This window comes from Chiloscyllium punctatum, chromosome 7 (genome assembly GCF_047496795.1).
Source record: "Chiloscyllium punctatum isolate Juve2018m chromosome 7, sChiPun1.3, whole genome shotgun sequence".
Lineage (NCBI taxonomy): Eukaryota > Metazoa > Chordata > Chondrichthyes > Orectolobiformes > Hemiscylliidae > Chiloscyllium > Chiloscyllium punctatum.
The window spans coordinates 90,412,814-90,427,291 of NC_092745.1; the positions used below are offsets into that span (position 1 = coordinate 90,412,814).

The 14,478-nt window shown below is 40.4% G+C and overlaps 1 protein-coding gene across 1 annotated transcript in view; it reads right to left on the bottom strand.

The window, feature by feature from the left end:
* ttc39a (tetratricopeptide repeat domain 39A) overlaps positions 1-14,478 on the bottom strand; it is a 104,299-nt gene that overhangs the window by 52,623 nt on the left and 37,198 nt on the right. The window contains exons 3-5 of the mRNA XM_072574274.1: positions 12,470-12,601; positions 7,542-7,618; positions 4,595-4,662 (exon numbers count right to left, since the gene is read on the bottom strand). Of these exons, the coding sequence (XP_072430375.1) occupies positions 4,595-4,662; positions 7,542-7,618; positions 12,470-12,601 (277 nt within the window). The remainder of the gene's footprint in view (positions 1-4,594; positions 4,663-7,541; positions 7,619-12,469; positions 12,602-14,478) is intronic.

The window sequence follows — 14,478 nt, forward strand, 5'->3', positions numbered from 1 at the left end:
TGCAACTCCACTTTCAAGGAACTATGAACCTGCATTCCAAGGTCTCTTTGTTCAGCAACACTCACGAGAACCTTACCATTCAATGTATAAGTCCTGCCCTGATCTGCTTTTCCAAAATGCAGCATCTCACATTTATCTAAATTAAACTGCGCTTGCCATTCCTTGGCCAATTGGCCCATTGGATTAAGACCATGTTGTACTCTGAGGTAACCTTCTTCACTGTCCACTACACCTCCAATTTTGGTGTTATCTGCAAACTTACTCACCGTACCACCTATGTTCACATCCAAATAATTTATATAAATTACAAAAAGCAATGGAACCAGCCCCGATCCTTGTGGCACACCACTGGTCACAGGCCTCCAGAAAAAAAAAACAACTCTCCACCACCACTCTCTGTCTTCTACCTTTGATCCAATACTGTATCCAAATAGTTTGTTCTCCCCATATTCCATGTGATCTAACCTTGATGATGAATTGAATTTTTTGTCTTGTATGAGCATAAATAACCTTGATCGAGGTTTATAAGATGATCAGAGGAATAGATAGAGTAGACAGTCAGAAACTTTTTCCCCGGATACAACAGAGTGTTACAAGGGGACATAAATTTAAGGTGAAGGGTGGAAGGTATAGGGGAGATGTCAGGGGTGGGTTCTTTACCCAGAGAGTGGTGGGGGCATGGAATGCACTGCCCGAGGGAGTGGTAGAGTCAGATTCATTGGCGACCTTTAAGCGGCATTTGGATAGGTACATGGATGGGTGCTTAATCTAGGATAGAAGTTCGGCACAACATCGTGGGCCGAAGGGCCTGTTCTGTGCTGTATTGTTCTATGTTCTATGTTCTAACTGTTCAGTTCTTTGAATCTGTTTGTTAACCATTCAAGAATGATTTCCAACTTTTCCTACCATACTGCAGAGTCTGCTGTTATTGACCTAAAGAAAAGCTTAATATCATCATTATGCCTAATTTCTCTTTGTCAACAACTTATTGAAGCAAATTTAAAACAAAGCCACATCGAGAAATTAGGATAGGTGACAAAATCTTTGTTCAGAGAGGGGTTTTAAGGAATGGCATAATGGAGGGAGGGAGGGGAAATGAAGCTTGGAGTAAGTTCCAGAAGTAATCATGTCTCTGACAAAAAAAACCTTAACAATATGTTTGTTTAAATCTATATTTTCTTTTCTAAAAATGTCATAACTGGGAAAGACTTCAGGATGTATTAGAAAGGTGGTGATGCTGGACGTCTTAGAGTCATAGAGATGTACAGCATGGAAACAGACCCTTCGGTCCAACACATCCATGTCGACCAGTTATCCCAACGCAATCTAGTCCCACCTGCCAGCACCCAGCCCATTTCCTCCAAACCCTTCCTATTCATATACCCATCCAAATGCCTCTTAAATGTTGCAATTGTACCAGCCTCCACTGTTTCTTCTGGCAGCTCATTCCATACACATACCACCCTCTGCGTGAAAAGGTTGCCCCGCGGATTTCTTTTATATCTTTGCCCTCTCACCCTAAACCTATGCCCACTAGTTCTGGACTCCCTGACTCCAGGGAAAAAGACTATTTATCCTATCCATGCCCCTCATAATTTTGTAAACATCTATAAGGTCACCCCTCAGCGTCCGACGCTCCAGGGAAAACAGCCCCAGCCTGTTCAGCCTCTCCCTATAGCTCAAATCCTCCAACCCTGGCAACATCCTTGTAAATCTTTTCTGAACCCTTTCAAGTTTCATAACATCTTTCCGATAGGAAGGAGACCAGAATTGCCCGCAATATTCCAACAATGGCCTAACCAATGTCCTGTACAACAGCAACATGACCTCCCAACTCCTGCACTCAATACTCTGACCAATAAAGGAAAGCATACCAAACACCTTCTTCACTATCCTATCTACCTGCGACTCCACTTTCAAGGAACTATGAACCTGCCCTCCAAGGTCTCTTTGTTCAGCAACACTCCCTAGGACCTTACCATTAAGTGTATAAGTCCTGCTAAGATTTGCTTTCCCAAAATGCAGCACCTCGCATTTATCTGAATTAAACTCCATCTGCCACTTCTCAGCCCATTGGCCCATCTGGTCAAGACCCTGTTGTAATCGGAGGTAACCCTCTTTGCTGTCCACTACACCTCCAATTTTGGCGTTATCTGCAAACTTACTAACTATACCTCTTATGCTCGCATCCAAATCATTTATGTAAATGACAAAACGTAAACGACCCAGCAACGATCCTTGTGGCACTCCACTGGTCACAGGCCTCCAGTCTGAAAAACAACCCTCCACCACTACCCTCTGTCTTCTACCTTTGAGCCAGTTCTGTATCCAAATGGCTAGTTCTCCCTGTATTCCATGAGATCTAACTTTGCTAATCAGTCTCCCATAGGGAACCTTGTCGAAAGCCTTACTGAAGTCCATACAGATCACATCTACTGCTCTGCCCTCATCAATCCTCTTTGTTACTTCTTCAAAAAACTCAATCAAGTTTGTGAGACATGATTTCCCACGCACAAAGCCATGTTGAATATCCCTAATCAGTCCAAGCCTTTCCAAATACATGTACATCCTGTCCCTCAGGATTCCCTCCAAGTCTTAAAACGCATAAAGGTGGATTATTAATGGGTATGCTAGAACTTTGTTGGAAGCTAGGGAAGTGATTGCTGGGCCCTTTGCTGAGATATTTGTATCATCAGTAGCCACAGATGAGGTTTCGAAGACTGGAGGGTGACTAATGTGGTGCCACTATTTAAGGAAGGTTGCAAGGAAAAGCCAGGGAATTATAGACCAGCGAGCCTGTCATTGGTAGTGGGCAAATTGTTCGAGGGGGTCCTGAGGCAAGGACTGATTAGGGATAGTCAACATGGCTATGTGTGTGAGGAATAGTGTCTCATGAACTTGATTGAACTTTTTGAAAAAGTAACAAAGAGGATTAATGAGAGCAGGGAGGTGGATAGGATTTGTACGGACTTCAATACAGCACTTGACGAGCTTCCTCATGGTAGACTGGTTAGCAAGGTTAGATCACATGGAACATAGGGAGAACTAGCCACTTAGATACAGAACTGGCTCAAAAGGTAGGAGAAAAACGGTGGTTGTGGATGGTTACTTTTCAGAGACCAAGAGGTGACATTATTACCAGCAGTGTGCCACAAGAATTGGTGCTGAGTCCACTGCCTTTTGGCATTAACATAAATGATTTGGATGTGAATATGCAGGTATAGTTAATAAGTTTGTGGATGACACTAAAATTAGTGGTGTAGTGGACAGCAAAGAAGGTTACCTCAGAGTACAAGATCTTGATCAGATGGGCCAGTGTGCGGAGGAGTGGCAGTTGGAGTTTAACTTAGATAAATGTGAGGTGCTGCATTTTGGAAAAGCAAATCAGGGCAGTACTTATACACTTAATGGTAAGGTCCTAGGGAGTGTTGCTGAATAAAGAGACCTTGCAATGCAGGTTCATATTCCTTTAAAGTAGAGCCGCAGGTAGAAAGGATAACAAAGAAGGTGAAATGATTTCCTTTATTGGTCAGAGCACTGAGTACAGGTGTTGGGAGGTCATGTTGTGGCTGTACAGGACAGTGGTTAAGCCACTTATGGAATACTGTGTGCAATTCTGGTCTCCCTCCTACAAGGGGGATGTTGTGAAACTTGACAGGGTTCAGAAAAGGTTTACAAGGATGCTGTCAGGTTTGGAGAATTTGAGCTATAGGGAGAGGCTGAACAGGATGGGGCTATTTTCCCTGGTGTGTTGGAGACCAAGAGGTGACATTATAGAAGTTCATAAAATCATGAGGGGCATAAATAGAGTAAATAGCCAAGATCTTTTCTCCAGAGTAGCTGAAGGGCAGAGGTTTAAGGTGAGAGAGGAAAGATTTAAAAGGAATCTAAGGGACAATTTTTTCACATACAAGTTGTTGCATATATGGCATGAGCTGCCAGAGAAAAGGTGTAAGCTGGTACAATTACAACATTTCGAAGGCATCTGGATGGGTCTATGAATAGGAAGGATTTAGAGGGATATGGGCCAAGTGCAGGCCAATGGGACTAGATTGGGTTAGGATATCTGGTCGGCATAGACGGGTTGGACCAAAAGATCTGTTTCCGTGCTGTACAATTCTATGACTGGGTTATTCTTAAGGATTTTAAAAATGGAACCTTAAGAGGAGAGGATTGATGATTCTCCAAGTTTAAATGTTTAGTTATCTCATTCTGTGCTAATACCTCCACTTGTAGCACATTTGATAATCACTGGGGGCAGAAAAGGAATTTCAATTTTTCTGGAAATGTTGCAGCTTCTGCCTCTTCTTTTTGCATCACTACTGAATAGTTGTTCAGCACGCAAGCTTACACAGCATTCTGAAGCACACAAACCTGCTAGCCCAAATTATGTTTCCTTACCCTTCATTTTGTATAATCAGTTGTGTTCTAAATTGAGAAATACTTTAAATGTCAGTTTAATTGTCGAGAATGGCTCAGTAAAGAAAACAAAATTGCTTTCAACTGAAAGTCATAACTTCAAAGTTAACCTGAGATGATTTGCTTGTCGCAGTTGCAATTTTTCATTCCCCTTTCCCAGACCAAATACTGTTACCTGTAAGAAAGTGAGAGCAGCCCTCTGTAACAAACACTCAGCGTAGCAGACTTCAGCATGCATCTCCTCTGTGTGCAGATCAAACATTGCAAATAAGCTATTGTTATCAAAATACTGCAATAAAACACCATCCTTAGCATATCTTAAAGAGTGCTCAATCCTTAATAACAGGCATATTAATATATTCAGACATTAGTCAAGGCTCATTTAATAAATTCTGATCAAACAAACCCAAATATTTAAGAATTGGCGCTCACTGGCTTGAAATTCTTTTAAAAGAGTTCAAAGCAAAAAAAAACTGACAGTAATGACTTCATGGGTAAGTTGTTAAAGTTGAGTTTAGTTGATCTGAAACTTCACACTTCCCAGTGTGGATCAGTATAACAAAAGATGTAATTCATTAAGAAATTCTGTGTGTATACGTGAAAGGGAAATCATAGACACACCATTTGTTCCAGAGGAAAACACCTGCAAGAAGTTGTGTCACAGGCTGCACAAGTTTGAGCTCTAGGTTTCAGAACTTGTGCACCAGCTAAAATCACTATTTTGCATTTTTAGGGAAGTGGTCACTAAGCAGACTAGAGGCATACAAACAGTGAGAGAATGAGGGACTGCCAGGCAGTCTAACAGAACCAAGTGCAAAAGCTCCCCCCCTCACCACCTGAGTCTTACCAATTAGTAACCCAGTTTGGATACTGGCGAGAGTGACGGTTCCTCAGGAAAGCACACTCATAAGTACACCCTTGTTGCTGGCACCATGGACAGCTCACATACATACTTTATGTTTGGTGGTGGTTGGGGTAGTTGTGGGGTGTTAGTAGTAGAGGATGCCATAATCAGATTATCAGACAGGCATTGATGCAGCAGTCAACTTCACAACAGGATGATGTGTTACTTAGGTAAAAACAATGATTGCAGATGCTGGAAACCAGAGTCTAGATTAGAGTGGTGCTGGAAAAGCACAGCAGATCAGGCAGCATCCAAGGAGCTGGAAAATCAACATTTCGGGCAAAAGCCCTTCATCAGGAATGTGTTACTTTCCTGGTGCCAAGTGAAGGATATTAGAGTGGCTCCAAGGCATTCTTGAGGAGTATAGTAATCCGCCAAGGATTGTGATACAAGGATTATCAATAGAAATGACGACAAGGTCCTGAAATAAGATGTCTGAGAGTTAGGTAGGTGATTGAAAGGCAGAATGTCTAAAGCAGTAGTTTCATGATTCTTCCTCGTTGGATGAACTAGGGAGCACAGGATTTGGAAAATGGAGTATTGATCATGTGGCTAGAAAGCTGGTGTAGATGGAAAGCATTAATGTTCTGTGCAACAGAAGCAGTTCTGGGGTGTACAAAGTTAAAAATCACACAACAGCAGGTTATAATCCAACAGGTTTATCTGGAAGCACTAGCTTTCAGAGCGCTGCTCCTTCATCAGGCTTTTTCGGAATAGCGCTGTAAAAGCTAGTGCTTCCAAATAAACCTGTTGGACTATAAACTGGTGTTGTCTGATTTTTATCATCATAATCCCTGTTCATCACCAGCACCTCCAAATCAGTTCTGGGGAAGGTGAGACTTGCATAGGCAGGTCTACAACTAAACAAGACCAGGGCAAATATCCTTGGTGGAGATTTGCTAGTGCTGTGGAGGAGGGTTGGACATCAAGATGTAGGAACAGATCATAACTGATCTGATACTCCTCAACGTGATGGCCTAGTGGCATTATCACTAGACTATTAATCCAGAGACTCAGCTAATGTTCTACTGATAACTATGAAACTATTGTTGATTGTTGGAAAAAACCTATCTGGCTCACTAATGATCTTCAGGGAAGAAAATCTGCCATCCTCACTTGGTCCAACCTACATGTGACTCCAGATCTACAGTAATGTGCCTGATTCTCAAATGCCCTCTAAAATGGCCTAACAAGCCATTTGGTTCAAGGGCAGCTAGAGATGGGTAATAAATGCTGGCCAGCCAGCAACATCCACATTCCACTAGCAATTTTTTTAACAACAATTTTTCTCCCTTATCCCTATAACCTATATCTATTAAAAATCTGTTGATCTCAGCTTGAATATACTTAACAACTGAGTTTTTACTGCAGAGGGCTGTCAAAAATTCCAGAGATACACTGTACTCGGAGAAGAAATACTGCCTTATCACTATTTTACATGAGCAACCCCATTCTCCGATAAAGTACTTCCTCTGGTCTTGACTCTCCCACATATGGAACAACCTCTCCACAACTACCATGTCAGACTCTCTAGAACCTTGTAAGTTTGAGTAAAGTTTCTTCTCATTTTCTAAACTCTAATGAATACAAGCTCAACTTGCTCAACCTTCTTGATCAAGAAATCCCCGAACTTTCTCTGGTCTGCCCTTCTCCTGCTCCTTGGATGCTGCCTGACCTTCTGCGCTTTTCCAGCAACATTTTTCAGCTCTGATCTCCAGCATCTGCAGTCCTCACTTTCTCCAAGTAAAATGAGACAAGTCAAAAGAAAAGGTTCAATAGAACACTGCAATAATTTAGACGTGAGTTACTTGCTGTTTAACAAGAGGAAACTTTACTTTCAAAAGCCTTACAAAACCAAAATATTTAAATTCCTTGATAGCTTAGGAAGTTGAGTGGATATTGCACCATTTTACTAATAATTATACTTGGAATAAGGGAAATTTGGTGACCTGGAAGGATTTGGGTGCTCAAAGTTCAAGTCAGTAAAAGCAGCACCTTGAGTTGCTATAGCCATACAAAAACTGACAGCCTGCAGTATTCACCATTCAGACTCACTCATTAATAATGGGTGGGTTTTATGTCAGACAATATCAGCAGATATGGGCAAGGGAAGATTTACAAAAATCTATCATGTATCATCAGTTATAAGTTTTTAAAAGTGGCAATAAAGGCATGTTTTCAGAACTAGTGGAGGGAAATTATAATACATTATACTAACCTTCAGTAAATTTTTCTGCAGCATGCCTATTCATTAAACTGTTGATCGAGTCTGTAACAGTAGTCTTTTTCCGAAACCTAAAAAAGAAAAACAAAAGCCAGGTTACTACCCTATGGATATGACAAGGAAGGTGACAATGTACTTTTCATACTCTGTTTATGCTGAAAATACAAGTTTGTGCTATGATAACATTTTCACCAAGCCCATAGAACGAAGCATCAAAAGCAAGCAAAAAAGTATATGTTCAAGAGGGCAAAGCTTTAAACAGCAGCAGCTTTATTATAGAGCTGTTTGCTCTAAAAGAAGCAAGATTTGACAGCAAAGGTTCCTGCCCAAAATGGACAAGGATGCCACCATTACAGCAGGTAACAGGCCCTTAAAGTGACAGAGTCCACTATACTTTTACAATTACACAACAGTATATCTATACTCAATGTGACATATTGCAATTATTTGTTTGCTTAATTCATTGACCGTAGTTATTTCTGCCATACCACCTGATGGTCGAGCGATGTGCTTGTTGAAGAACTTAACATTGCATCTTGATCCTGATACATTTTTTTTTGAGTTATACTCTTGCAATTTAATAGGTGAACACGAAGAGTTTGAACGGTTATTTATGATATGCTGATAATAGATCTTTTAAAAATTAAAAATTAATTTCAGTGTGGACTATGGCTCAGACTGGAAAAAAAAGATACAACCGATGAATATGTTTAACAATCAAAGAACACACTGAATGAAAAGATTTCATTCATTATTCTGGTACAACAGCTGTGCTGTCTGACATTTGAAAGGGTTAAAACAAATCTTCTTTCAGTGAAGTATTTTTAAATCAGATTGTGGACATAGCAGGTTTATGGGCTAAAAATTGAATTGCACCATTATTTGAGAACAGAGGTCACCATTCATAACCAGCCGACACCGTTTCTGAGTTAACTAGAAAGGAAATCTGATGCTGCTACCCTTTCTTCATGATTATTGGCCAAAACATTAGTCATGCTGACTAACTTCGCACTTGGCAGAGAGCCAAGTAGTGCTTGCTGATGGCATCAGGTGCTTTTAAAGGCAGTACATTCCTCTCAAAGAGAAGTTGCAATGAATTACTGGAAGTTTAGATTAGATTAGATTAGATTCCCGACAGTGTGGAAACAGGCCATTCGGCCCAAAAATCCACACCAAACCTCCAAAGAGTAACCCATCCAGACCCATTCCCCTACATTTATCCCCAAGTAGTGCAACCAACACTATGGGCAATTTAGCATGGCCAATTCACCTGACCAGCTTTGGACTGTGGGAGGAAATGGGAGCACCTGAAGGAAACCCACACAGACACGGGGACAGCGTGCAAACTCCACACAGTCGCCGAGGCTGGAATTGAACCCGGGGTCCCTAGTGCTAAGGCAGCAGTGCTAACCACTGAGCCAATACTATAGAAAGAAAATGGAAAAGCAAAGCAGAGATTTGGATCAGCTAAGTTATAAATTAACTAGCAGGAAAAATGGTGTTATATGGCTCCACAGGGCCAGGAGGCCCTCCAAAGATAACCCACAGAGGAGACTAGGAGCAGGTGGACAGGGAGGTCAATTTCTGTTCAGAACAGTGCCACAGGGCAACTAATCTCACTTGGGAAGTTGAGATTAAGAAATGCATTTTCATATGCTATTTCATATCCATCATTCCTTAAACCTCTTATGCAGATTGATGCACTGTACCCTTAGCACAAATCCTGCATCATATCTGGTAGTCAGGCCTAATATCTTCGGTGGAATTTTAATCATGGTCTTGATGGCAAGCAGGATGTGGGCACCACTTCCACTCTTTTTGCCAGTTCCCACATGATTCATCACAAACACAACTTTCTTCTCCATCTCTATTACCAATAATATAAAACTCGGTGAGCAGTGTAAAGCCCGTCTTAATAGTTTGAAATTTAAATTTCACTTGTAAATATTTCAACTTACAATGATTTCACCTTATTCATGTGGTATATCATTTTCTGTTGAGATTAGTTTAGTCGAAAGCTAAACCCTTGATGTTTAGCATATATTGGCAAATACTAATGCTTATGGCTCAACTATTCCAACCTTCTATGTACTGCAAAGGACATTCCCCCACATCTCACACTCAACAGGAATGGCTGAAATGGAGGTCAACACAAAGCCCTGTTAAGAACTCTGTCAACCAACACCGTGAGATTGACCCATATGTGGGGCATTTTAAGCTCCTCAATTTCTTACACTGACTGACTGTTCTCACTGCCCGGACCATACTCAATGCCAGATCCTTCCCTCTTCAATCATTCAATTATCATGTCCTGAACCCCACCCTCTCCTTTCAGCTGGAAGCCCGTTCCATGCATCTATGTCCCTGATCCCACTGCACAACAGGCTCTCTTGCTCATCTTGAGCTACTCAAACTGTTATGAGGTTCTCATGCACCAATTTTATTATGAAGATAATATGAAATTGTAGGGTGTTTTAATGAGTATTCATACCATGCAAGTCTACTACAAATGGAAACCCACCATGGGAGGGTGTTAGCCCTGATTTGCCACAAACAGAACACTAAGTTAATCTCTAAATAGGAAGCCAGAAACAGAAACCTCAGCTCTCACCTTAATTATCTGCCAGCCACATGTTTGGTCTTGTAGGCTCCAAAAACCAGCCCAATCTCCCAATATTGCAATGACGCCTAGTATCATGGACAATATTAAGGATACTTTGGGAATAGTCAAACAACAGAAACAGGCCCTTTGGTCCAATTCTTCCGCGTCAACTGGACATCCCAATCTGACCTAGTCCCATTTACCAGCATTAGGCCTATATCCCTCGAAATCATCCTGTTCATATACTTACCTAGAGGCCTTTTAAATGTTGTAATTTTACCCATCGTTACCACTTCCTCTGGCAGCTCATTTTACATATGCACCACCCTCAGAATGAAAACATTAGCCCTCCGGTCTATCTCTTATCTTAAACATATGCTCTGTAGTTTTGGACCATCCTAGGGAAAACATGTTGGCTATGCACCCTATTCATGCCACTCATCATTTTTTAAAGATCATTCTCAGCCTCAGATGATCCAAGGAAAAACGCCCCAGCCTATTCTGCCTCTCCTTGTTACTCAAACCCACCAGGCCTGCAACATGTTTGTAAATCTTTTTTGCACCTTCTCAAATTTAACAACATCCTTCCTTTAGAAGGGACAATGGCTATAAACCTGCCATAAGCCCTTTCCCAACTTCTAGTTCACCCTCACCCTGTTATCTGCCATTGATTTGCAAGCTACTAATAGGGAGACTATGAACATCTTGTTTTCCCTGTTTTCTCTCATCTCAACCTTTCCCTTATTGAATTCCTACTCTTAGTTAACGAAGAAATGTTGCCTTCCCAGCCACAGCACATTATGGAAGAGGAACAGCAAAGATTGCACCTTTGCAATCAAAGTGGCCTTCTCATTTGACCAGATAGCCACCAGCTCAGTTACTGCCAATGCAATAGCTTTGAAGGATACATTTGCAGCCAGGCCAGGGGAAAGAGGATAAACTTTGCACTAGCTCGGTGTAGGATGAGGTCCAAGATGAATTCTGCAATAAGATACTTCAATTATGATATAAATTGGGTGGAAGTACAGGAGAATGCTGATAATGATGCTGAATGCATCACCTGGCCTGTCAGGCAGCCTCCAGTCCCACTAAGAAGCACAGAGCAGTCCAGCTCCAAGTTGCCATAGGATACCATGCACAGCATTGCTCTTCCATAGTCTCTGCTCTATCTCCTGTCCACCCAAATGCACTGCTATTGTAGTCCTCATATCAGTTGTGTAAGCAGGACACTTTCACCTCTACTGTTCCTACAAGGATGTCACAGCAGTCAGTCAAATACAGGAACTCACTGTTACAACTCCAAACTATTTTATTGACTCTCATGCAAGTTGAGTGCTTGGTCCATTAAACAATATTAGTGTTAGGACTCTCTTATTGCTTAACATGATAATCTTTGTTCAGTGATATGCAAATTTACTGAATGGATATATATGGTCCAGATCTGGTAAATAGCATCATTCCAGTGGAACATTGGAATGTGGAGTTAAAGTTGCTTGTTGTGGTCACAGTGTATGCTAGAGGGAGTGACCTTCTCAGGTTAGTTTATTCCAAGGCCTATGCTGGAAGTGGACAGTGGTGCAATGCATCCCTAGGAGAAAACTAGATTTCACTAGGCTGAAATGATTAGAAAATACAATGGAGGTTGGAAGATGCAATTATGTACACAATGTTATTATAACATGGATGGTTCATCACAAATTGTTGTTGAGGCACAGGTAATAAAATATAATTTAAAAGGAAACCTGTCATATTTGACATAGGATGGATAAAATGTGGCACTGGAAAACACTCAACTCTGACTCTCCAGTATCGCCAATCCTCACTTTCCCATATTTGACATAGAAGCACTATTAACACGATGCATCAAAGGCAAGGAATTAGGATTTGAGAGAATGGCTCCAGCTGAAGAGCAAATTCACCATGTAAACCTCATGTCAACTTCACCCAAAGATAATGTAACTTCCCTCTGCTCCTGAGACTGACTATTGTTTCCACAGCTGGAGCCTTAGTCGGCACTGCTCTGTAATACACGAGCAACTAGATTTATTTTACTGTAATGCCATTTTACAACTTCTACAAAACACATTTTATCCACAAAGACTTATAAATATATATATTTATGATTTTCATTTAAATGATTTAAAAGTTCTCCTTTGCTATATCTATCTTGACTATGAAGCAAAGTAATAAATGTGAATCCTCTATTTTGGTATTTGGAGTCAAAATAATAACAAGCATTCAATTAAATCAATTTTATTTTCTCCTACATTTTCATAAATAACAACTAAATTTCCTAAATTTAAAAAGAAAGACAACTTGCTTTTGGCAGATTATCTGGGCATCTTTCATTGTGTTCCCTGCAACAGTAATATCTTCAGGTTCAAAGGTCATCATAGCTTGCATTTCCAATATTGTGGCATAAGTCAGAGAATGGTACATGCTGTCTTTGGCTCTGTAAAATATTAAAAAATGGTACAAGTAAATAGATACAGTCTACTCCAATTAGGCCAAAGTCATTTTTGCTACAAGACTAGAGAAAAACAAATGCAAAAGTTTGCATTAAGTAATGTACCTCTGATAAAACATTTTGTCACATAAAAATAATAGTTTGGCATAATTGAGAAATTCAATTTACAGAAGACTTTTTATTACTGAAAATAATTACATGATAAAAACACTCAATATGGGATTCAAAAAGTTTCAATGCCTAAACACATCAATTTAGATATTTTCTTGCAGTATTGACAGCAACCCATAATTATAAAATTGATGGCATCCGATGTCTAATTCTCCAAAAACCTTGAATTAATTTCCTGTTTACTGGTTTCTGCATAAATGATGTACAAAAAAACTACGTAATGACATCACTCACAGTATAAGTCATCTTGCTTTTGAAGAAATGTCCACACATGGATAAAGTGCCTTGTGAAGATTTCTGCTTTGTCATGCACTTGCCCATAAATGTCACCAGGTTATATTTTATCCTCATACTTGGATTATGGGAGGAAACCGGAGCATCCAGAAGAAACCCACACAGACACGGGGAGAATGTGCAAACTCCACACAGACAGTCCCCCAAAGTTGGAATTGAACCTGGGTCCCTGGAGCTGTGAGGAAGCAGTGCTAACCACTGAGCCACTGTGCCACCCCATATCTAATGACCATGAGTCCATTGCAGATTGTTGGAAAACCCCATCTGGTTCACTAATGCCCTTTAAGGAGAGAAACCGCCATCCCAACCCAGTCTGGCCTACAAGTGACTCCAGACTCACAGCAATGTGGTTGACTCATAACTGTGCTATGGGCAATTAGCGATGGGCAATAAATACTGGCCTAGCCAGTGATGCCCTCATCCTGTGAATGAATAAAGAAAAAGTGCTTCCATTGATGGAAGGATCAAAAACAAAAATAGATATATTTAAAGATAATTGCCAAAACAAAAGACACTGGTGATATAAAAGAACAACTTTTTCACACAGTAAGTTATTAGGAACTGGAATGCTCTGCCAGTGAGTGTGGTGGAGGCAGGCACAGGCAGGCAGGCAGGCTCAGGAGGCCAAACAGCTACTCCCACTCCTTTTTCCTGTATTTCTATTAAAGCCATCTTCTACGCTGAGATTCTATGAAAAGGAAGTACAATATTCAAAGCACAACACTGTACTCATGGACAGTTGTCAATGTTTAATTCAAAATTTGTTGAAGTTTCTATTTATTTTTAACAATTATGAAGTCAGAAAAATGTTCATGACAGAATTTTAAGCAAGCTGGGAAACAATTAGCTGCAAGGTCTAATTCACAAATCACCCACTGAAAGTACTTCTGACATGTCTGATTTCATACCTGGTAAAGAAACAGGCTTTAACCTGTGAATTATAAAGAACACACGTTTGTACATCACCATTCATAAGCATGAGACATCACAAACATTTCAGACTGTGAACAATGTGATGAACAACCAGCAAATGTCTCTTGTCTGAAGGGAGAATATTGATCATGACATGAGAATTCCTCACTCTCCTTTTACATTGTTACGACCATGATAGGAGCAATCAAGTTCCACCATAAGTGTAAAGAGTGGATTCAATTACCAAAAATGGTTAATGGCTTCTTTTGAGTACTATTAAACGCTAGTCTTCTTTAGTGAACACAAAATAATTAGTTTATGAATAAATATATTTTTAAAGCAAGCACCAACTGCTGATTAACATCTAAACGATAATCCAGAATTAAAACTATAATTCACCTAATCCTTCTCACAGATGCAATCACACAACAAAAGCAAGTCACTGCAGAGGTAGTGGCTGAAAAGAAAACATGGATCAAGCATTT